Source organism: Hyaena hyaena, unplaced genomic scaffold, assembly GCF_003009895.1.
Source record: "Hyaena hyaena isolate Hyena2069 unplaced genomic scaffold, ASM300989v1 scaffold_274, whole genome shotgun sequence".
In the NCBI taxonomy this organism is placed as follows: Eukaryota; Metazoa; Chordata; class Mammalia; order Carnivora; family Hyaenidae; genus Hyaena; species Hyaena hyaena.
The window spans coordinates 211,410-236,501 of NW_024080907.1; the positions used below are offsets into that span (position 1 = coordinate 211,410).

The 25,092-nt window shown below is 36.0% G+C and overlaps 1 protein-coding gene across 2 annotated transcripts in view; it reads right to left on the reverse strand.

Annotated features, from left to right (window-relative positions):
* The window catches only part of GTF2A1L (general transcription factor IIA subunit 1 like), a 42,462-nt gene that overhangs the window by 9,169 nt on the left and 8,201 nt on the right, over positions 1 to 25,092 (reverse strand). For both annotated transcript variants that reach the window (XM_039245932.1, XM_039245933.1), the window contains 3 exons: positions 22,190 to 22,245; positions 20,051 to 20,135; positions 17,702 to 18,288 (listed from right to left, as the gene is read on the reverse strand). In XM_039245932.1, coding sequence (XP_039101863.1) covers positions 17,702 to 18,288; positions 20,051 to 20,135; positions 22,190 to 22,245 — 728 coding nt within the window. The remainder of the gene's footprint in view (positions 1 to 17,701; positions 18,289 to 20,050; positions 20,136 to 22,189; positions 22,246 to 25,092) is intronic.

The window sequence follows — 25,092 nt, forward strand, 5'->3', positions numbered from 1 at the left end:
AAGACCTTAACAGCACAATCAAGCAATTTAACCAATTGACAATAATAGAATACTCCACACCAAAACAGCAAAATGCACACTTTTAAAGAGCACACAGAATGTTCCCCAAGATGGACCATACTCTGGGTTCTAAAAAACAAACCCTGAAAATTTTAACACACACAAACCATGTTCTCTAAGCACAAAAGAGTTAAACCAGAAATCAGTGACAGAAAGATCTGGAAAAATCCCCTAATATTTAATAATAAACACATTTCTCAATACCCATGTATCAAAGAGTAAGTTATGGGGGAAAGCAGAACATAATCTTAATTGAATGCAAACAAAAACGTAACACTTCCAAACTTATGTAATGTAGCTAAAGCAATGCCTAGAAGGAAATTTACAGCATTACATGATTATATTAAAAAAGAATCACACTCAATCAATGGCCTAAAATTCTACCCTAAGAAACTAAAAAGAGAAGGCTGAATTAAGCTCTTGGCAAAAGAGAAAATAATAAAGATTAAAAGTGAAATAAATAAAATTGAGAACAGAAAAAAATTGAGAAAGTTAGACCAAAAGTTCATTCTTTAAAAAGAACAATAAAATTGATAACCCTCTAGCCAGACTGACAAAGAATAAAGGAGAGAGAAAAGAAATGAGTAATACTAGGGATTAAAGGAGTGTTACCATAGATTCTGAAGACATTAAAAGGATGAGGAAATTCTCTTGAGCCTTTCGAGCTGCTATAACAAAATACCATACACTAGGTAGCTTATAAACAATGAAGATTTTTTTTCTTCCAGTTCTAAAGGCTAGAAAGCCCAAGATCAAGGCATCAGTAGGTTCAGTATCTGGTGAGAGCCCATTTCCTGGTTCACAGGCATTGCCTGCTCACATCACATGCTGGAGAGGCTAGAGAATTCTGTAATCTCTTTTATACGGCAACTAGTCCCATTCATAAGAACTCCACTTCCTAATTACCAACACCTTTCAGAGAAATGAACATTCAGACTAATGTAAGTCAGTTTATAAAAATTAATTGTATATCTGTATAGTAGCAATAAGTGAATGGAAACTGAAATTTAAAAACAGTACTAATTAAAGCAGCAATGAAAAAGAAACTCATCACATAGAAGACAGCCTCAATAAGGTAACAAACAGATTTCTCAGCAGAAACTTTAAAGGCCAGAAGGCAGTAGGATAATATATATTTAAAGGGCTAAAAGAAAAGACTGTCACTGGAAACTGTATCTGGCAAAACTATCCTGCAAAAATAAGTGAAATTTTAAGGCATTTTAATGTTTTTTTTGTTTTTTTTATTTTTTTTATTTCTAGGAGAGAGAGAGACAGCGTGAGCAGGGGAGGGTCAGAGAGAGAGGGAGTCACAGACTGAAACAGGCTCCAGGCTCTGAGCTGGCAGTCAGCACAGAGCCCGATGCGGGGCCGGAACCCACGAACCGCGAGATCATGACCTAAGCGAAAGTCGGACGCTTAACCGACTAAGCCACCCAGGCGCCCCTAAGGCATTTTAAGATAAAGGCTGAAGGCATTTGTTACCATTGGACCTGCCCTATAAGAAATACTAAAGGGAATCCTTTAAATTGAAATGAAAGGAAACTAGACAGTAACTCAAAGCCACACAAAAATATAATTTTTTCTTGTAAAGATAAATACATAGACAAATATAAAAACCAGCATTATAATTTTGTTTGTAATTCTACTTCCTGTACAAGACTTAAAAGATAAAAACATATTTATAATTATAAATATATATTAAGGGGAACACAATATATAAAGATGTAACTTGGGATATCGATAACAAAGTGAGGGAGGACAAAGCTAAAGAGGAGCAGAGTTTTTTTATGAGATTAAAGTTGAGCTGGTATCAATTCAAAATAGCTTATAATAACTTTAAGAAGACATAAATAATCCCCATGGTAACCAGAAAGAAAATACCTATGAATACACACAAAAGGATATGAAAAGGGCATCAAAAGTTGTCACTACAAGAAAATCAACTAAATACAAAGGAAGACAGTAAGAGACAAAACGTGAGGCAAAAAAGCTAAAGACACACAGAAAACAAGTAACAAAATGGCAAAAGCCCTTCACTATCAGTAATTACTTTAAATGTAAATGAACTAAATTCCCCAATCAAAAGACACAAATTGCCGGAATGGATTAAAAAAACAGGATCATACAATATGTTGTCTCTAAGAGACTCACTTTAGATCTAAGGATGCACATATATTGAAAGTAAAAGAATGGATAAAGAGACTCTATGTAAATAGTAACCAAAAAGAATTGGGATAGTTATGCTACTATCACACAAAATAGACTTTAAGCCAAACACTATTAAAAAAAAAAAAAAAAGGGGGGGGGTGTCTGGGTGGCTCAGTCGGTTAAGCGTTTGACTTCAGCACAGGTCATGATCTCACAGTTTGTGGGTTTGAGCCCCACGTCAGGCTCTGTGCTGACTCCCTGCCCCTCCCCTGCTCACACTCTGTTTCTGCCTCAAAAATAAACATTTTAAAAAAGTTAAAGAAAAAGAAAAAAAAAAAGAAAAACAGTATGCAATCAAAAAAAGAATCAATTCATCAAGAAGATTTAACAATTAGATACATATCTGCACCAAACATCATAGCTCCTAAATATATCTAACAAGCACTGACAGAATATAAGGGAAAAATATACAGTTCTAAGATAACTGTAGGAGACTTCAATACCCCACTTTCAAAAATGAATAGAACCACTGGACAGAATATCAATAATGAAATAAAGAACTTGAATATTATGGACATATAATACAGACATATTATAGTTGTACCTAACAGACATAAATAAAACATGCCACCCAACAATAGCAGGATATACATTATTCTCAACTGTGCACAGAACATTCTCTAAGAAAGACCATATGTCAGGCCACAAAACAAATTTCAATATTTAAAAAGACTGAAATCACACCAAGTATCTTCTTTGATCACAATGGAAAGAAGAAAAACTGGAAAATAAGCAAGATGTGGAAATTAAACAACAGACTCAAAAAATCAATGGGTCAAACAAGAAATAAACAAACAATCTTGACCATATAGTTGTGGGTTCATTTCTGGATTTTCTATTCTGTTTCATTGATCTGTGTGTCTGCTTTTGTACCAGTACCATACTGTCTTGATCACTACAGCTTTGTAATACAGCTTGAAGTCTTGAATTGTAATGCCTCCATCTTTGCTTGTATTTTTTAAGATTGCTTTGGCTATTCAGAGTCTTTTGTGGTTTCATACAAAGTTTAGGATTGTTTGTTCTGGCTTTGTGAAAAATGCTGGTGGTATTTTGATAGAGATGGCATTAAATGTGTAGCTTGCTTTGGGTAGCATAGACATTTTAACAGTATTTGTTCTTCCAATCCATGCACATGGCAGTGTTTTTCCATTTCTTTGTGTCATCTTCAGTTTCTTGCATAGGTGTTTTACAGTTTTCAGAGTACAGATCTTTTACCTCTGGTTAAGTTTATTCCTAGGTATCTAATGGTTTTTGGTGCAATTGTAAATGAGATCAATTCCTTGATTTCTCTCGGCTGCTTCATTATTGGTATACAGAAATACAACAGATTTCTGTATGTTGACTTCATACTCACAACTTTACTGAGTTTGTGTATCAGTTCTAGCAATTTTTTGGTGGAGTCTTTTGCATTTTCTGTATAGAGTATGTTATCTGCAAATAGTAAAAATTTTACTTCTTCCTTGACAGTTTGAATCCTTTTATTTCTTTTTGTTGGCGATTGCTGAGGCTAGGACTTCCAGGACTATGTTAAACAACCATGGTGAGAGTAGCAATCCTAGTCTTGTTTCTGACCATAGAGGTAAAGCTCTCAGTTTTTCCCCATTAAGGATATTAGCTGTGGGAGTTTTTTCACACATGCCTTTATTATGGTGAGGTATGTTCCCTCTATCCCTACTTCGTTAGGGATATGTCATGGTTTATTTTTTTTTTTTTATCATGAATGGATGTTGTACTTTGTCAAATGTTTGTTCTGCCTCTATTGAGAGAACCATACATTTCTTATCCTTTCTTTTATTCATGTGGTGGTCAGCTCATCTTCAAAAAAGCAGGAAAGAGTATCCAATGGAAAAAAAGTCTCTTCAACAAATGGTGCTGGGAAAACTGGACAGCAACATGCAAAAGAATGAAACTGAAACACTTTCTGACACCATACACAAAAATAAATTCAAAATGAGTTAAATACCTAAGTGTGAGACAGGAAACCATCAAAATCCTAGAAGAGAACACACTGGCTATAGAAACTTATTACTAGATAGGTCTCCTGAGGCAAAGGAAACAAAAGCAAATTATTGAGACATCATCAAAATAAAATGCTTCTGCACCATGAAGTGCAGAGGAAACAATCAACAAAACTAAAAGGCAACCTTTGGATTGGGAAAAGATATCTGTAAATGGCATATCTGATAAAGGGTCAAAAGCTAAAATATATAAAGAACTTATAAAACTCAACACCCAAAAAACAAATAATCCAGTTAAAAAATGGGCAGAAGATCTAGATAGACATTTTTCCAAAGAAGACATGCCCATGGCTACCAGACCCATGAAAAGATGCCCAACATCACTCATCATCTGGGAAATAAAGCAAATCAAACTATAAACTATAAATCAAAACTATAATGATATATCACCCCACACCAGTCAGAATGGCTAAAATTAACAACACAGGAAACAAAAGGTATTGGCAAGGATACAGAGAAAGTGGAACCCACTGTTGGGATTGCAAACTGGTACAGCACTCTAGAAAACAGGAGAGAGATTCCTCAGAAAATTAAAAGTAGACCTACCCTACAATCTAGCAATTGCATTACTAGGGATTTACCCAAAGGATACAAAAATGCTAATTCGAAGGGATACAAGCACCCTGGTGTTTATAGCAGCATTATCAACCATAGCCAAATTATGGAAAGAGCCCAAATGTCCATCCATTGATGAACAAAGAATGAAGAAAGAAAATGTGGCATATATACATATAATGGAATATTACTCAGCCATAAAAAAATGAAATCTTGCCATTTGCAACCACGTGGTTGGAGCTACAGGGTATTATGCTAAGTGAGGTAACTCAGAGAAAGACAAAAATCATATGACTTCACTACTATGTGGAATTTAAGAAATAAAACATATGAACATGGAGGGGATGAGGGGGCAGTGCAGAGGCAAACCAGAAAACAGACTCTTAACTATAGAGAACACACTGAGGGGTGCTGGAGGAGAGGTGAGTGAGGGGATGGGTTAAATGGTGAAGGGTATTAAGGAGGGCACTTATAATGATGAGCACTGGGTGTTGCAGGTAAGTGATGTATCACTTAAGTTCTACACATGAAACTAATATTACACTGTATATTAACTTGAATTTAAATAAAAACTTGAAAAAATACAAAACAAAAAAATAAAACATCAGTCTTTTAAGATACAAAATATATTAAGACAAATAAAAATGAAAATGCAACATAGCAAAACTTATGGATGCAGCAAAAGCAGTGCTAAGAGCAAAATTTATAGCTCTGAATGTTCACACTAACAAAGAAGAAAGGTCTCAAATTATCAACCTCAATCTCCAGTGGAAGGAACAAGGAAAAGAAGAACAAAGCCCAAAGCTAGCATAAGGAAAGAAATAATAACAATTAAGGCAAAGATAAATAAAGAACAGAAAAACAATAGAGAAGCTCAACAAAACTAAGAGTTGCTTCTTTAAAAACAATCAAAACAACTGGTAAGTTTTTTGTTACATTGATGAAGAAAAAAATAAAGGCTCAAATAATTAAAATCAGAATTGAACAAACCTTACTACTGATTTTGCCAAATTAAAAACAATTATGAGATACTACTATAAAAATATTTATGAGAGAATATTATGAACTGTATATCAACAAATTGGATAACCAAGGTGAAACAAATTCCTAAAAACACACAACTTACCAAGAATGAATCATGAATAGAAAATCTGAATAGATCTCTAAGAAGATAGAATTAGTAATCAAAAATGTCTCAACAAAGAAATGCCCCGAACAGATGGCCCCACTGGAGAATTCTACCAAACATTTAAATAAGAATTAACACCAATCCTCAAAAATCCTAAACAAAATACTAACACAAACAGGATTCAACAGCACATTAAAAAGATCAGACACTGTGACAGCGTGGGATTTACTCCTAGAACACAATGATGATTCAACATATGAAAAATCAGTGTAATACAATATATTAACATAATGGGGAGAGGGGACATACAATCACCTCGACTGATGCAGAAAAAGCATTTGACAAAATTCAACACCATTTCATGATTTAAAAAAAACCACTAGGAATTGAAGGAAATTGCCTCAACATAATAAAGCCATCTATGAGAAACCCTCAGTTAACAGCATACTCAATGGTGAAAAACTGAAAGCTTTTCCTTTAAGATGAGGATCAAAGCAAAGACGCCCACTCTTGCCACTTCCATTCAACAATGTACTATAAATCCCGGCTAGGGCAATTAGGCAAGATAAATAAATAAATAAATAAATAAATAAAAGGCATCCAAACTAGAAAGGAAAAAGTAGTATTATCTGTTTGCAAATAATCTCATTTATGTACTATCTCAATTATGTGTGAAACCCTAAAGATTCCAGACACCTAAATATATTAGAACTAACGAATGAATTCAGCAGTCGCAAAAGACAAAAGTCAACATACAAAAATCAGTTGCATTTCTATATGCTAACAATTAAAAACCTGAAAAAGAAATGCAGAAAACAATTCCACTTATGATACCATCAAATAGAATAAAATACTTAGGAATAAACATAACCAAGGAGTCAAAAGACTTGTTCACTAAAAACTGCAAACATTCCCAAAAGAAATTAAGCCAGATAAAATGGGAAGATATCCTGTGTTCAGGTATTTAAGAGTTAATATTGCTAATACCACCCAAAGCTACCTACACATTCATTGCAAACACTATCAAAATCCAAATAGCATCTTTTGTAGAAGTGGAATATCCATATTAAAATTCCTATGGAATCTCAAGAGACCCTGAATAACCATAACAATCTTGAAAAAGAAGATGTAAGTCGGAGGTCTAACATGTCCTGATTTTAAAACTTACTACAAAACTACAGTAGTCAAAATAGGGTGGTGTTGGCATAAAGACAGACAACAAACTAATGGAATAGCATACAGAGCCCAGAAACAAATCCACACATATGTGGTCAAATGGTTTTTGACAAGAGTCACAAGACCAACCAATGAGGAAAGGGCATCTTTTCAACAAATAGTGCTGGGAACACTGAGTATTGACATGCAAAGAAATGGAAGTTGGACCCTTACCTTATACTATATACAAAAATTACCTCAAAATGGATTAAAGAGTTAAACATTAGAACTAAAATGATCAAACTCTTTAAAAAAAAAAAATCATGGGGGAAAATCTTCATGACATTGGATTTGGAAATGATTCGTTAGATATGATACCAAAAGCACAGGCAAAAAAAGGCATGGGGCAGGGGGAGATAGATAAAATGGATTGCAACAATGTTTACCTTTGTGCATCAAAGGACATTATCAACAGAATGAAAAGGCAACCCACAAAATGGAAGAAAATTTGCAAATCACATATGTAAGAGTTAATACCCAGAATATATAAAGAAATCTTACAACAGCAACAACAAATGATTTAAAAATGCACTTAAGACTTGAATAGAAGTTTCTCCAAAGAAAATATACAAATGGTCAATAAGCACATTAAAAGATGTTCAGTGTTGCTAATAATTAGGCTTTGATGCACATCAAAACCACAGTAAGGTATCACCTCACACCCATTAGGATGGTAGTAATCAAAGGGGAAGAAAAAGAACAGGAAACAAGTGCTGGTGAGGATGTGGAGAAATGAACCCACGTGCACTGCTTGGTAGGAATGTAAAATGATACAGCTTCTATGGAAAACAGTATGGCAGTTCCTTAAAATTTTTTAAATCGAATTGCCACATGGATCCAGCAGTTCCACACTTGGCTATATACCCCAAAGAACTGAAAGCAGAGACACAAAACATTTGTACACCCAAGTTTACAGTAGCATTAGTCACAACTGCCAAAGGGTTTAAGCAACCCAAGTGCCCACAGAAGGATGAATGGATAAACATAATAGGGTACATACATAATATAGAGTATTAAACCTTAAAAAGTTAGGAAATTCTGACACATGACTCAACATGGATAAACGCTGAAGACATTGTACTAAGTGACAATGGACACAAAAGGACAAATGCTGTCTGATTCTACATTTATGAGGTATCTGAAGTAGTCAGATTCAGATTAAAAACAGAATGGTGGCTGCCAGGGATGGGGGGAGGGAAGAATGGGGAGTTATGGTTCAATAGGCATAGAGTTTCAATTTGGGAAAGCAAGTATGTTCTCAAGGTGGATGGTGGTGATATTTGCACAGCAATGTGAATGCACTTATTGTCACTGAACTATACAGCTAAAAATGGCTAAAATGATAAATTTTTATAAGAGGGAAAAAAAAACATCAACGGTGATAATGAACTGTCAAGTATGTGATAAAACAAACTGATACATGGGGCACCTGGGTGGCTCAGGCAGTTAAGCATCTGACTCTTGATTTCAGCTCAGGTCATGATCTCGTGGTTTGTGAAATCGAGCCCCGCATTGGGCTCTGTGCTGACAGCATGGAGCCCACTTGGGATTCTCTCTCTCTCTCTCTCTCTCTCTCTCTCTCTCTCTCTGCCCCTTCCTTGTGCACTTGCATACACGCTCTCCCCCAAAACCAATAAATAAACTTAAAAAATGAATAAAACAGAGTGGTACAGAGTGCTGGTAACAGGAAAACTGGCATGACCTCTTTGGAAATTATTGTGGCAATATACGTTAAAAACCACGAAATTTTCGGTTTGTCAATAACACTACCTTTAAAAACTTATTTTTAAAAGCAATGAAAATGAAGCATAAAATATGAATAAGGTTCTTTATAGTATCTTTTAGTACTATGTACAATTGCACTTAAAACCATAAAATACTTAAACAAAAAATAATACATACAATATGTGCATGCTGAGAATTACAAGACATTAATGACAGAAGTCAGACTTAAATAGAAAGTGTGTCATATCTATGAACTGGAAGACTCATTGTGATGATGTCAATTCCTTCCTCAATCTATAGATCCAACACAGCTCAAATCAAAATCCTAGCAGTTTTTTAATTGACAAGCTCATTCTCACATTCCATACATTCCATTTGTATGGAAAAGTAAAAGAATAACCAGACAACTTTGAAAAAGACAGAGACTTGTACTTTCTAACATCCAGACACACTATAAAGCTACGATAGTTAAGACAGTGTGGCACGAGTCAAAAAGACACATGAATTTATGAAACAAAGTCCAGAAATAAACCAACACACAGATGGTTACTGATTTTCATTAAGGGTGAAGTATTTTAGACACTCGGTGAGCTTCAGACAGTGATGTTACAACAGCTGAACATTCACATGCAAAAAACAAAAGAACCTAACCTTGTACTATATATAAAAATTAACCCAATATGGATCACAGTCTGAAACGTAAAACCTAAAAACATTTTTAGACATGTGAGACCTTTGCAACCTTTAGTTGGGTAAGATACAGAAGCAGAAATCAGATGGAAAAAATAAGTAAACATCAAAATCACAAACTTTCCCTCTCCAGAAAATAGTATTAAAATAGCATGGATGTGAAATAACTACAAATATTATAAACTGCTAGGAGAAATGCAAAATCCTACCATACATTGCTGGTAGAAATATAATGGCTTTGGAAAAGAGTATGGCAGTTTCTTATAAGCATACCTGTATCATATTACCTAGAAATCCCATTCCTAGGTATTTACTCAAAAGAAAAGAAAATCTATATCCACACTAAAACAAAACAAAAAACTGCACATGAATGTTTTTAGGAGATTTATTCACAAAAGCCCCAAACTGGAAAGGATCCCCATGTCCAAATGGTGAAGGAACAAACAAGCTGTCGTACCACTGATATATGCAACAACATGGATGAATCACAAATGCATTATGCTAAAGTTACATGTTGTAGAATTCCATTTGCTTGACATTCTGGAAAAGGCAATCCTATACCAAAAGGAAACAGATCAGTGAATGGATGAGAGGGACTAGAGGTAGGAAGAATACTGACTACAAAGAGGAATAAGGAACCTATTTGTAGAGGTGTAGGTGATGGAAACATTCTGTATGTGAGCTTGGTACTGGTTATATAACTTCTATTGTTTGTCAAAATTCATAGTGTACACCATAAACTGTGTATCTTAAAAAGTATGAATTTTATCGTATGTACATTCCACCTCAAAAAATCTGAATTTTTAAGTAAATTGATTAGGTCAGTCCTCGGCCCAAACCACACGGTGGAATTAACGCTTTTGTTTTAATAGTGACAAGTACTGAAAACCTCTTACTACAAGATCTTTTTGTTGCAATCAGAGCTCTGAGTACTTTCCATGAAAAGTTTAGGCTTATTAAGAAATATTAAAGATTCTAAGACTCTTCTGATTGAATTAATGTAGCATCATCTTATTACTTAAATCAGTAAGGCCCTCTTTACTTTGAGAGGGGTAAGATTACAAATCCAAATTTAATATCAGTAACTGCGAAAGAGTTTTGTCGTTCTCAACTTCTTCACAGAAGCACTTCCACCAAGCAAAGTTCATATGCTTTTCTGACTCCAATCTCCTCTTCTAAGGTGGTGATTTGACCAAAACAGCTGGCAGTTTTGTAGCAACACCCAAAACTGATACTGCAAGATCATGAATAGAAAGATAATAAGTCTTTCATGTGGCCAAACATTTACAACACAGATCATCAACGGACTTCTCCCTGTCAAACAGTTAAAAGGGGGTTTTCATTCTCTCTCAAAAATAATCAATGTCTCCCCAAGGATCAATTAAGAACTTCAAGCATTGTCCTTTGAAAAGCCAGAAAAATTCTGCGTGAAGAAGAATTTAACATTTTGCCCACATTTTCTGACAAATGCCTTGGAAAAGGCAATAATTCAATACTTTCGCTCTAATGTATTTGAGTTTCATGGCAGCCGATGAGACTTCTCTTAGAATTATTGGCTGTGTCTTAGCATTAATGTACGCCATGTGCTGAAATAGAGAGCAGTGCTCTCTTTACTGAAGCAGCAAAGCCATTTGTTGCCAACCGTCTCAGAAGTTCAGTCAGTATAGACAGTACCAAATTGTGCTAAGAAAATATTATAATAATAATGCTTCACAAGAGAGCAACTCTCTTGATGGTACCAATGTGCAAATAATGATTAAAATCAAATGCTACCTGCCCTGAGAAGCATTTGTATTTTTATTGTGCTGAATGTTAAAGGCGAGTTACTGCTTATTATTCTATGAATTCCAGCTGAATGCAAAGAAACGTCAACAATTCCAGTACACATGATGTCATCTGAGAGAGGCACAGCTTCCATTTTCTTTCTGTCTCTAAAACAAACCAGCTCAATAATTTCCAAGATTCTCAGCTTCACTGAGGTCTCTTCGATTGTATATGGCTTCTGTGTCTGGGTAGCACAGTAAGCATATGCATAGACTGCTTCAAGATAAAGCTTTGTTTGCCAAATCCTGCTTCCAACCCTTTCCATTTAAGCTGTCTTCTAATTAAAGAACAGTATTTTTCCAGTGGCTAGTAAGGACTGGTAGAACTTCACACTTATTATGTGATGATAAATGTAAAACAAGAGAAACCTAAGCTCTCACGTACTTTCTTTTCACATCTTCAAACTAACCTCTGTGAAACTGAATTGTCTATAATCATAATGGCAGGGCACATCTTCTTTAATTCTTAACAGAAATTTAATCCAGATACTTACCATAATGTAGTGGCAATAATGATTATGTATTACCTGACCCCGTACAGTAATATCCCATGCCACTCCACTCTTACTTGGCATAAAATACATCTTAACATAGTTTGATAAATACAAAAAAGTATTTTGTTAAATTGGGATTTTTTCTATAAATAAAAATATCACATATCTTGTTTAAAAATCTTTGATTTAGAGATATTAATTTAGGACTGACATGTAGTGACTCAAAAAAACATTTGATCAGTTAACTTAATTATGAATTCAAATAACGATACAGCTTTTTATCTTCTGAGGAGTATTAGAATGGATTTGAAAGAAATATTAAAGCTCTTGAAGTTATATATTCTCTCACCCCCTCACTCCATCCATTTTTCATTCATACATTGACTGTGAGCTAAATCAGTGAGTCTTCATCTTAACTACGTTATTACAAACACCTCAGAGAGCTCTTAAACACTCACTAGTGAGTGGACCCCATTCCAGAAAAATTATATCTAAATCCCTTGAGGTAGACTTAAACATTTTTTTTTAATGGCCCAGCGATGCTAATATTTAGCCAGAGTTGAGAACTACTAAGCCAAATCAAGTAATCATAGATCTTGTTCTTCAAAAGCTTAATTCTAGGGGTACCTGGTTAGCTCAGCACGCAACTCCATCTCAGAGTCATAAGTTCAAGCCTCATATTGGGCACAGGGCTTATTTTAAAAAATAAATAAAATGGGTGCTATTGGAGGGTATAATGCTAAGTGAAATAAGTCAGTCAGAGAAAGACAGATAATGTATGTTTTCACTCATATGTGGAATTTGAAAACCTTGACAGAAGGCCAAGGGAGAAGGGAAGGAGAAAAACAGTTACAGAGAGGGAGGCAAACAATTCAAGACTCTTAAATACAGAGAACAAGCTGAGGTTTGATGGGGGTGAGGGGTAGAGGAGCAGGGAAAATGGGTGACGGGCATTGAGGAGGGCACCTGGTGGGATGAGCACTGGGTATTGTATGTAAGTGATGAATCATGGGAATCTACTCCCAAAGCCAAGAGCACACTGTATACACTGTACGTTTGCTAACTTGACAATAAATTTAGAAAGAAAGAAAGATAGGAGCACATGTACCCCGATGTTCATAGCAGCACTCTCCACAATAGCTAAAACATGGAAAGAGCCTAAGTGTCCATCAACAGATGAATGGATCAAGAAGATGTGGTTTATCTATACCATGGAATACTACATGGCAATGAGAAAGAATGAAATCTGGCCATGTGTAGCAACATGGATGGACCTTGAGGGTGTTATGCTGAGCGAAATAAGTCAGGCAGAGAAGGACAAATATCATATGTTTGCATGTATAGGAGGATTAGGAGGAACTTGACGGAGGACCAAGGGGGAGAAGAAGGGGGGAAATGGTGGGGGAAAGGGAGAGAGGCAAACCATGAGAGACTCTTGAATGCTGACAAAAACTGAGGACTGATGGATGTGGGGGGGAGGGGGCGATGGGCATAGAGGAGGACACTTATGGGGATGAGCACTGAGTGTTATGTGGAAACTAATTTGACAATAAACTATTTGTAAAAAAAAGAAAGAAAGAAAGAAAGAAAGAAAGAAAGAAAGAAAGAAAGACAGACCAAAGAACACATACTCTACAAGGCACCAAAATGTGAAAGGCTATAGTTGCAAAAAATAAACATATGTGCATTTTTTCCTCTTTAAAAACAAATAACAATTAAAAAATAAAAGCTTATATTCTAGTACACATGAATGTGTATATATTCTTAGGTGCTATGTATACAAAGATTAACAAAATGTACCTGTCAGTATAAACAGGCCACTTTAATATATCTTTTAACTATGTTATGACACACACACGTTTAAGGTGCAATGAGAACACAGAAGAGATCTAGCCAATCCAAAAATGAAGGGGGAAGGAGTAGGTATACCGGCAATGAAATAAAATTTCTGGAGGAAGTATTAAGTGGATAAGCAGTAATTAACCAGAGAAAAGAACGGGGGGGAGGAGAGAATTCAGGCACCAAGCAGAGGGGTAACAAAAGTAAGACAGAGGTAGGCTACAAGGTTAACAGAGAATTACTCACAATCTGGTGTTGCTACCAAAGTAGTAAGCATGAAACAAAGGAAAAGTAAGTAAGAAACTCACAGAGAGAGCATGGAGGTCCTGGCATATCACATCAAGGAGGCTGAACTTTATCTGGCAGGTGATAGGCTGTCAGTGACATGTGTACCAGGCTGCATTCGGGGTAAATCTCTGGCAGCTATAAGAAGCCATGAGATAATAGCTAACACCTCTGAACACAGCCATGTGCTAGGCAGTGTGCTGGTGAGCACTTTCCCCTGATCATCTCCTGCAATCCTCCCACAGTGACTCCATGGTAGATACCTCTACCTTTTTTTTTTTTTTTAATATTTTTATTTATTTCTAGGAGAGAGAGAGAGACAGCGTGAGCAGGGGAGGGTCAGAGAGAGAGGGAGTGAGGGAGTCACAGACTCTGAAATAGGCTCCAGGTTCCGAGCTGGCAGTCAGCACAGAGCCCGATGCGGGGCTCGAACCCACGAACTGCGAGATCATGACCTAAGCGAAAGTCAGACGCTTAACCGACTAAGCCACACAGGCACCCCTAGATACCTCTACCTTTATTGTAAGTGAGGAAACAATAACTTGCCCAAATCACACAGTTATTAAGGGAAACAGAAGGGATCAACAATTCTGACCCTGAAAGCCTACACTTTAACCTCTAAAATGGATGGCCTGGGAAAAGTGGAGTGAAAAAAAAAGCAGAAATGATAGATTAAAAAATTAGTTAGGAGACTATCATATTATCCCAAATGAGAGACAATTAGGACAATACCAAGAGATGGAGAAGAAGGAAAAGATTCCTCAAATATTTAGTATTAAAGTTACACATAAAGTTATCAAAATGACAGGATTCCGTCTTAAAAGGGAATGAAATTCTGACACATGCTATGACATGGAAAAACCTTGAAAATCTTCTGCTAAGTAAAATAAGCCAATCACAAAAGGATACTTTAGGATTCCAGTTATGAGGTATCAAATTCATAGAGACCAATAGTAGAATGGAAGTTATCGGGGGTGAATGGAGTGGGTAATGGGAAGCTATTATCTAATGGGTACAGAGATTTGGTTTCAGACAATGAAAAAGTTCTAGAGATGTATAGGAGTAATGGCTGCACAACAATGAATGTACTTAATGCCACTAAACTGTATACCTAAAAATGGTTAAAATGGTAAACTGTATGTTGTATATATTTTACAGCAATTTAAAAGAAAAATTTTTTTAATTTTAAAAATCTCTTTACATGATATAAAGAGAAAGGGGGGGGGGGTTGAGAAAAGGTAATTGTAATACTTAGGATGGGAGACCAGCTAGGCAGTGGTGCCATGCGGTCTCTCTGATGAGCAACAATGAAGGAGTGTGACAGTCCAGTAGCACTGTCTAGAAGGCAAAGAGACATGAGAAAGAAGCTCAAAGGATTAACAGGGTTAGAATCGTAGTCATCAGAAATAGGTGGTAGTTAAAACCTAATAATATCCATGAGATTGCCCAAGAAAAACATGAAGTAAGTAAGAGGAGATAAGGTCTGAGGACAGCACCTTAGGGAACAGGAAGAAGACATAAAGAGGATCTCACCAGGAAGGTTAAGATGATGCAGTCAGACAAGTAAATAATTAAAAGATAAGGCAGCAGAAATGACGATATTGGAAGTGGGGCCATGAGCATGATGGGAAGGAAGGCAAGACATAAAAAAGAATTAAAGTAGATACATGACCCTACCATTTCTCTCCTTCTCCTACTTTCTGAAGTTCCCAAGAAGACCTCAGTTTCTATAGCATTCTGAGATTATAAAACAAAATTCCCACACTGAAGAATAACCTAACGTTGTAATACATACCTTAAAATAGGAGCACATCAAAAATTGTCAGGAATATATTTTATACAATAATAAGAATGCTGAACCTATAAACCTACATAGGAACTTTACATCTCTGGTAGTCTACACAGGACAAGCAAACACGTGTACTTCACTGCACACGTGTAACTTGCTTTAAGCAGTAAGAATTTCTGAAAAGCTACTTAAAAGAGAAAATCTGTACGATTCTGAGAATTTTATCAGCGTAAATTTTACCAGATTACTGATAACTATTTTTAAAGGTCCCTTACTGTATATTAATAAACAACACCTTATAAAATAAATACTTTTGACTATTTGGATTTTTGTGTTTTAATATAGCTCTATTTCAAAACTAACCAAAGAGTCATATGGAACGTTACCCAATTTATCACATGCCCATAAGGCACAAAAGCACTAATCTAAAGCTTACTGTGGTGCCAGAAGCTATTAAAACCTGTACAAATCATCTCTGATAATTCTAAAAATTATGAGGCTGGTTTCATGCCTAGTGTATGAACTATAACTGAATTTCAGACAATTACATGACATAGCTTGTTTGTAAATGGTGAATCTGGAATTTGAACCTATTGTGGCTTCCAACTTAAGCTCTCGACCACTATCCCCTAAACAATTCTTGATAATCCCCCTTAACTAATCTATTTCCCCATATCAGAACAAAGTACAAAGTGACATCTAATAAGCAACAGCAGAGAAAGTCCTTGAATCATCACACCAAATATCTGCAAAATTCATACAGAGTTCAGGCAAAAAAAGTCTCCAAAAGTTTTAAGTGATAAAAAGAAACACTTTTTTTAAATGCAGTTATTTTTTTCCTCGAAAACAAATGTTTCATAATTATGAGTTTAGCCTACACTTCTTCAATTTTATAAATAATGTGGAAAATACAATGAAAAAAAAAACAAAAACAAAAAAACATTTGAATCTTTATACTCTAAATCCAAACTCAACTTGCTAAAGAGACTTGCTAAAAAGCTTTTGAACAGGCTTCATCAAACATCTGAAACATTCTAAAACAGGTCAGTTTCTGATAGTCATTGTCTTCATCCACTGCCCTTCACTGTACCCTTGATCATTCCCTCCTACTAGGAAAATGTTAAAGTAGCACTTAACTATGCATTGCTACAGAACTGTACAGCAGTTCTAGAGAACCACTAAACTACTAGCTACAGACACAAACATCTAATTAGTTGTCATAGGTCACTTAATTGTATACATGGAGTTAGCTTTATTACATATTTTATATTTATAAAAAGAAAGCAAGATTTTTTTAAATTTTACCATCTAAAATTCTCCATGAATTGGTTTTCCTTCACTATGAATTCCTTGAAAATTAATAATTCAAACCTGTTTTCCATATGCAAAGTTAATTAGAAGCTATTTTTTAGAAGTCTCAATCTCAAAAACATTAACTGGTATTTCAGCAAACAGAGAAATAAAATATTAGCAAGATAAGGGAAAACTTTCATACGGGAGTTGCAAAAAATTTTGTAGAACAATTAAAAAAATACTTTGGCCCTCTTTCATGTATTAAGTACCACAATGAATGCAAACAAACGTTCTCACAATGTAAGGAAGAGGTAAAATGGATTACTACTTTAAAACAAATCCAATTTTCTTTAACGAATAGTCTAGTTCATTAACTGAAATTAAAAGTGAAATGCTGGGCATAAATACTTTTAAGAACTGATAACTATACTAAAAAGAATAACAAACAATCTTCTGGAGGAAAAAACAGAACACATGTACTTCTGAGTACCTTACAGTTTAAAAAAAAAACAAACTCAGGATGTCAAATCACCAGCCACGGTCTGTCCCCAGTACCATTACGCTGAACACAGAACTACCTTCTCTGAGACAGGTAGGCTGCTGGGCTCCTCTGTATTTCTTGGCTGCTTTACAGAATCACATCCAAACATCCTATTCTTAAGAACATGAAGCTGAATATCAGACACATGCTGGTGCTGGGCCCCCCGTTGGCCCGTGGAGAGGGGCCCACCGTTTAGATTTTGAGTCATGCTGGCTGAAACACTGAGCGTTGGCTCCACAGGACAACCTGTCTGAGAGACCTGCAGAGGAAACACAACACCTGGCGCCCTGATACACTGAGAGCTTTCCAGAGGACTCAACAAAGCTTCAGGCATGGCTTCACGCTCGTTTCCAGCGGGTACAAGTCTGTCACTGGTGGCATTTTCAAAATGTTTCCTATCCACTAGCCCAGAATGAAGAATTGGAGGTTGCTGGAGCACAGTTTCTATTCTCTGAGATTTTTCAGTAGTTGCTTGGAGAGAACATGGGTTCAATCGTGGAACGCTGGTCTGTATCATGGAAGGATGCCCCAGCTGCTGAAATACTTGCTGAATTGGATGAAGAATACTAGCTCTCCCAGAAGTCTGTGTCACCATAATGGGTACACTGACTTTATAAAGGTGACCTCAAAAAGGAGAAAACAAAACCGTGAGTAGGATAGAAACCTAATTTCCTTGAGAAGACCTCAGGCATAACAGACTGGCAGGCAATACGTCAATATGTTAATAAAGGATTTTTTATTAAGATTCTCATATTTTCTACAATAAATATGCATTCGTCTATTTTTAAAAATTAAAGAGGTCTCACTTTAACTCTAGCCTTTTCTCACTATTGCTTATACGGCAGATTTTGAGATACATACAGGCCACCAATATTTACACCACGAAATATCCCATTGTTTGATAAATTACAATGTTACCAACCCATACTGGGATTTTAACAAACATAATCATAGAGAATATATTTCAGATGTTTAAGATATACCATGTAACAAGGCTATCCGAACAAGGCTATCAACAAGGCTGTGCTGACAGCTCAGAGCCTAGAGTCTCCTTCAGATTCTGTGTCTTCCTCTCTCTCTGCCCCTCCTCCCCAATTGTGTTCTGCCTCTTTCTCTGTCTCTCTCTCTCAAAAAATGAATAAACATTTAAAAAATTAATAAAGTAAAATAACACTAAAAAGGAGGAGGAAGAAATTATTTTTTTGAGCACGAAGTTAGGTGCTTTAAACTTTGCAACAACCTCAAGAACAGGTATGATTCTCCTTCAAATTCAGAAACAGTACTCTGGGGTGCCTGAGTGGCTCAGTTGGTTAAGGGGCCAACTCTTGATTTCACTTCAGGTCATAATCTCACAGTTAGTGAGTTAGAGCCCCTCAATGGGCTTGATATTCTCTCTCTTCCTCTCTCTCTGCCCCTCCCTCTCTTTCTGCCCTCCCCCCACATGTGTGAGCTCTCTCTCTCAAATATACTTTAAAGAAAACAAGGACAGTATTCTGAAAACCAAAGGTTGATTAATCTCCAAACTTCTTGGATATTCTTTCTATTATACTATACAATCTCCAGTAAGAACGGAGGCATAGGTTGATCAAGGTAATGTTTAGTTTTTCCTGATTAGAGCTAGCAGGGACACAGACATGTTATTTTGGATTTGTCAAACTTTTTAAAATATTTATTTATTTTTGAGAGAGAGAGAGAGCGTGAACACGGGAGGGACAGAGAGAAGGGGAGACACAGGAGCCAAAGCAGGCTACAGAATCTGAGCTGTCAGCACAGAGCCTGACGTGGGGCTCAAACCCATGAACTGTGAGATCGTGACCTGAGCCAAAGTCAGGCACTTAACTGACGGAGCCACCCAGGCGCTCCATGCCGAGATTTACAAAATTGCCCTGAACCAGAGAAACATATATAAAGCGTCTTACATGAGGTTAGGAAAGAGAACGGGGAATAAGTTACAGGACGGCCTGCTACAGTGTCTTTTATGGCAGAATGCCTCCATAACAGTAATAAGCACCTTTTAGTATTACTCTTAAAATAAGTTGTATTAAAATTTCCTTTAACTTCAGTGACTTCCAGCATACAGTTTATTAAAAATCATGAAAATGAGGGGCGCCCGGGTGGCTTAGTCGGTTAAGCGTCTGACTTTCGCTCAGGTCATGATCTCGCGGTTCGTGGGTTCGAGCCCCGCGTCGGGCTCTGTGCTGACTGCCAGCTCGGAGCCTGGAGCCTGTTTCAGTCTGTGACTCCCTCTCTCTCTGACCCTCCCCTGCTCACGCTGTTTCTCTCTCTCTCCTAGAAATAAATAAAACATTTTAAAAAAATTCATGAAAATGAATACCCAGTAGTCAGCACCGATGCTAAAAGCAATTATTTGGGGCTGCACTCTTACCAGATGCCGTCTGCAGTGTCACACCCGCTGGTACAGGAATAGGATAACCAGGAAAACTGAAGCCTGCACTAGAGTTTGAGGTGCCCTAGAAAGGAGAAACTTAATTAGAAAGTTAGAAAAGGGCTTACCTTACAACTTTTTCTCCTCATACCGTGAGGGTAAAAACATAATCTGATTCAGGATCAAAGGATGATGGCTGGACAACACTTAACACTAGGGCTAAGTTCTCTGAATAAAACTGCTTTTCAATTTTTGACTTGGATTATCTCAGCAAGGATAAAAGGAATTCTGTTCTACAGCTATTAGCAATGAAGCCAGTACGTCTTAGTAAACAGCAGGAACACTGACTCATATAACGTGCCCACTACACAGCTTTGCCTGAGTCAGTGATTCTCAAAATGTCAGGTACCAGGACCACAGCTGTTCACAGACTCCGCTAGTCAGTAAGCTGATCGCTACTGATATTTTAAATTAGATAATACAATCGTGTAGAATTTTCATTTTAGAGTAATTAAACCTCAGTTTTCCATTTTTTGATACTAAATCAAAAGATAAAAAAGTTTTTGCCTACCAGACATGCAAATATTTGAAAGGACTGATGAACAACATTCAATGTTGGTAAACACGTGATAAAAAGCAGTTTTCTCAGACAGCTGCTTACATGAGTGTGTGTGTGCTATCCTTTCAGAGAGCGATTTTGCAATATATAAGAAAATTAAAAATGTGTAATCTTTGACCCAAAAATTCCACATCTAGGAATATATCCTGATTACCTGATTATCACACAAATTCACAAAAACAGATCTGCAAGTATAATCAATGGAACGTCATATCAGAAAAAAATAAAATAATTTAAATGTCCATTAACAAAAGATCAATGAAACTGTGGTATATCCACTATGGTTAATCAATATTTAACTGACAATGAAAAGGATCCACCTGTATCACTAAAAAAAAAAAAAAAAAAAAAAATTTACAGGGGCACCTGGGTGGCTCAGTCAGTTGAGCATCTGACTTTGGCTCAGGTCATGATTTCACTGCTCATGGGTTGGAGCCCCTCATCGGGCTCTGTGCTGACAACTCACAGCTCAGACCTTGGAGCCTACCTCATATTCTGCCTCCATCTCTCTGCCCTTTCCCTGCTCACTTACTCGCTCTGTCTCTCAAATATAAATATTTTTTAAAAATTACACAAACAGTCCAGAGAATGAGCCTACTTTTACCCTGAAAATTAACTTTCATCAAAGAAGGCTAGATGGATATACCTCAAACAGTTAAAACGGTTGTCTCTGGGGTACAATACCGCAGGGCTCTTTTACTTTTTACTTTATAGATTTGTTTTTACTGTTTACAAGTATATTACTTCTTTAATCTGGAGCACAAATAGTTCCAAACATTTCAAAGGCAGAGATATTTTTCTTTGGTCTCTTACCAAAAGCAGCACCATTCTTCCCAAAAATCCTATAAGGGCTATGGCTTTGTTTTTAATGAAGACATGGAAATTAATGGCCCACCAAACCTTTTGCCTCAAAAAGAAGGTTGAAAGAAAATGAAAACCAGTAGATTATATACAATCAGAAGCATGGAAGAAAGCTAAAAGAGAAAAAGTGCTATTTTTCTCCACCTGAAAACTACTCAATTTTCTAGATACAAGTTATAATTTAATTTTCTGCCCAAAATCTTAGGGGGGAAAACTATACTCTAAACCTCTACAACAGAAAGGTAAAAAATGACCAAAATATTCCACTTAAATAAAAAGAATTATTATGTGGCTCAACTTGGGTTAAAAAAAAAACACAAAATAAAACACCAAAATCATCCATTCAGGATCTCCTCGGCATATAACATTATACGGTGTGTTAAAGCTCCATAGAATTTAACTTCAGAAATTTCCTAACCTTGGCAGATACTAACAACTACTCTGGAAGACAGGACAAGTTGATAAAGAAAACGTCAATGCTGAAACTCCAGAGTTTTTGCAACATCTACGTTATAGAGGTTTTTCCTGTCTCCCCATCCCTGAATATACCCTTTCCCATTCACCTGAGGGAATGTGAATTACATCTATGCCCAGCCTTCTGTGACCATTCACTAAAAGTGAGGCATACATTTAAAATATATCCTAAATAAGCTACATACCAGTTCTGCTGTAGTAAAACTGGGAAGAGGTCTACCAGCAGGAATAACTAATGATGCTGTACAGAAAACAAAATAAACATTATACATCCAATTTACCAATTTAATAAAATTGCTAAGTATAGCTTATTTTTAAAAACCTTTTTCCATCACTAACATGTTTGACCATGGTGAATTCCAAAATTCCTAATTCCAAGTGAGGTAAAAGAATTTAATTATATTTTTCCCCAACAGCTTCAGATAAAGACTTTACAACAAACCTATTTTGTTTGTACCAAAAGAAAATATCTCATTGTAATCAAGTATACTGTAGTATAGAACTCCATAAGAAAATACCTAGGTTGTTTTTATTAAGTCAGTGTAGCACTAAATCTCCCTAACAACTTTTCACTGGGAAGAAAAAGTACTATTTATTCAAGTAGCACATTTCCAAAGACTGTACTATTGAGCAAAAATATGTACCCCAAGATAAACCATTCTAAATTTTATAGACTCAAAAGAATCTCCAGAGGTGCCTAAGTGGCTCAGTCAGTTAAGCAGCTGACTCTTGATTTCAGATCAGGTCATGATCTTATGGTTCAGAAGATCAAGCCCTATGCTGGGCTTTGTGCTGACAGTGTGGAGCCTGCTTGGTATTCTGTCTTTCTCCATCACTCTCTGCCCCTTCCCCACTCATGTGTGTACTCATGCTCGCTCGCTCTCTCTCTCTCTCTCTCTCTCTCTCTCTCTCAAAATAAACATTAAAAAAAAAAAAGAATTTACATTTCATGAAAAGTGATTTACAATACTTTGGCCAAATAAACCAGCACAGCTACAAAGTGTTAGGAAAAATGATTAGGAACATGTCTATAGACGTCTTTGCATGAAACAAATGTGACTACTAAGCAAATTACAAGAGAACAAATTCTTAGGAGAACATCAAGCCAACCTGCATTAAAGCTGCCCTCTCATATATCTCTTCTTTATTATCTACCAATTTTCTTGGCTATCCCTTTGTTTATAATACAGCTAAAAGGCTGGCCTAATGATTGTGAATGTAAGCATTAAAAAAATAAGTGTCAAGAACAAATAGTAACTCCAACAGAAAAAGACCTCAGTTCACCAAAGTAACCTTAAACTTTGCCCCAAGGATCATTTTACCTAGCTGAACATGACTCTTAAAGAAAAGGCAAAATGATATTCTATTAAAAATAAGAACATCTTAGCATGTTTATGCAGCACATATACATTAAATGTAATGTTTATTATGGTCTTTTTTCACATACCACATTAAATTGTCCCAGAGATCTACTTTTGATACTAGAATGACTCCATCATAAAGAAGTTCAGAAGAGCAAGTATTTTCTTTAACCTAACCATTCTTTCCACATTAAGACAACAGAAGTGAAGCTACAGAGATTGATGATTAATGAAGTAGAAAATTATTTTTATCCTCTGTTCATCTATGGCTTTGCTTATTAACAGGCATACTTTTAGAAAGGCTCAATTAGAAAGAAGTGGTGTGGCAAGAACACAATAGTATTAGTCTTAATTAGCTGAAGTGAGCGGAGCTTAAGCTGGTACAGCTGAAGCCATAGCCTGAGAGGAAACAAAAATCTGTTAATACACTGTCTGAAGCAATTAAATGAATTTCTTGAGGAAAAATAGCAACAATCGCCCTCTTTTAAATACCTTGCAATAAATCCAAAAGGATAATTTTCTATACTTACATAAATCAAACAGAGCTATAAGAGAGTTTTAAGAGGCCTTTATAGCCATCAGAATAAAAGCTTTGAACACTTTTATAGTGAAGTTTCTTACAGCTCCTACTTAATTTGATACTAATTGCACCATTTACATAGTTTCACAAATTATATATACCATTATATGTGCCTGAAACATGCTTTTTAAAATATTCAAGATGGTTTCAATAACCAATTAACTTTTAACTGAATATGTGTTTTTACTTAAAACTTAAAATGTTAGAATTTTGGTCTTCATGTATATATTCTAGAAATATTAGATTCCCCAAACAATAGGCTTTACAATATAGAAATAATTTGATCCCACAAATGTAATTTAAGAAATTCTGTAAAAAGATATTACCTAATACCATTACTAGTGTATTTTTTCCTACACACCAAAAAGTTTTTGATACATTAAGGCAGTAATTTCACAGTTCTTGGTCCTGCTTTGAACCATTCCAAATCTTAATATCCAAGTCACATGACTCAAGAAGTGCAAAAACTGGTCAATATTCTTCTTTGTCACTACTCATTACCATATGCATGTCTCCTGATAACCAAACTGAATATTCTAACTCGATTCACATCAAGAACCAACAGCACTGCTGAAATTTTCACCAGATTTAAGTTTTGGAACAACTGGACATATAGTTTGTACCTGAAATTTGGGAGTTTTAATGCTCAAAGATGAAAGGCATGACAAACCTCTCAAAATTCCAATTTTCCTTGTCTTATTCCCACAATGACTAATGTGATTCATCAAAAAGACTGTGACATGAATACCAAATAGCACAGACTGATTTGAACTTCCCTAGAAATAGGGCAATCATGGACAAAGTGTCTCCATGTCCCAGTTTACCCAGGACAGTCCTAGTACATACCTATCATTCTGAGGTTATTATTAGTGGAATCCCATTTCTCTGTCAAAAGTGGACTACAAGCAAAAGACCCAGAATAGCCAACATGATATTCAAAGAGAAAAACAAAGTTGGAGGACTGATACTACCCCACTTCATGATTAGAAAGCTGCAAAAATCAAGACGATGTTGGCACTGGCAAAAGAACAGACAAACAGATCAATGGAACAGAACAAAGAGCCAAGAAACTGACCCACCTAAATATAGTCAACTGGTCTTTAACAAAGGAGCCAAGGCAATACAGTGGCACAAAGATATTCTCTTC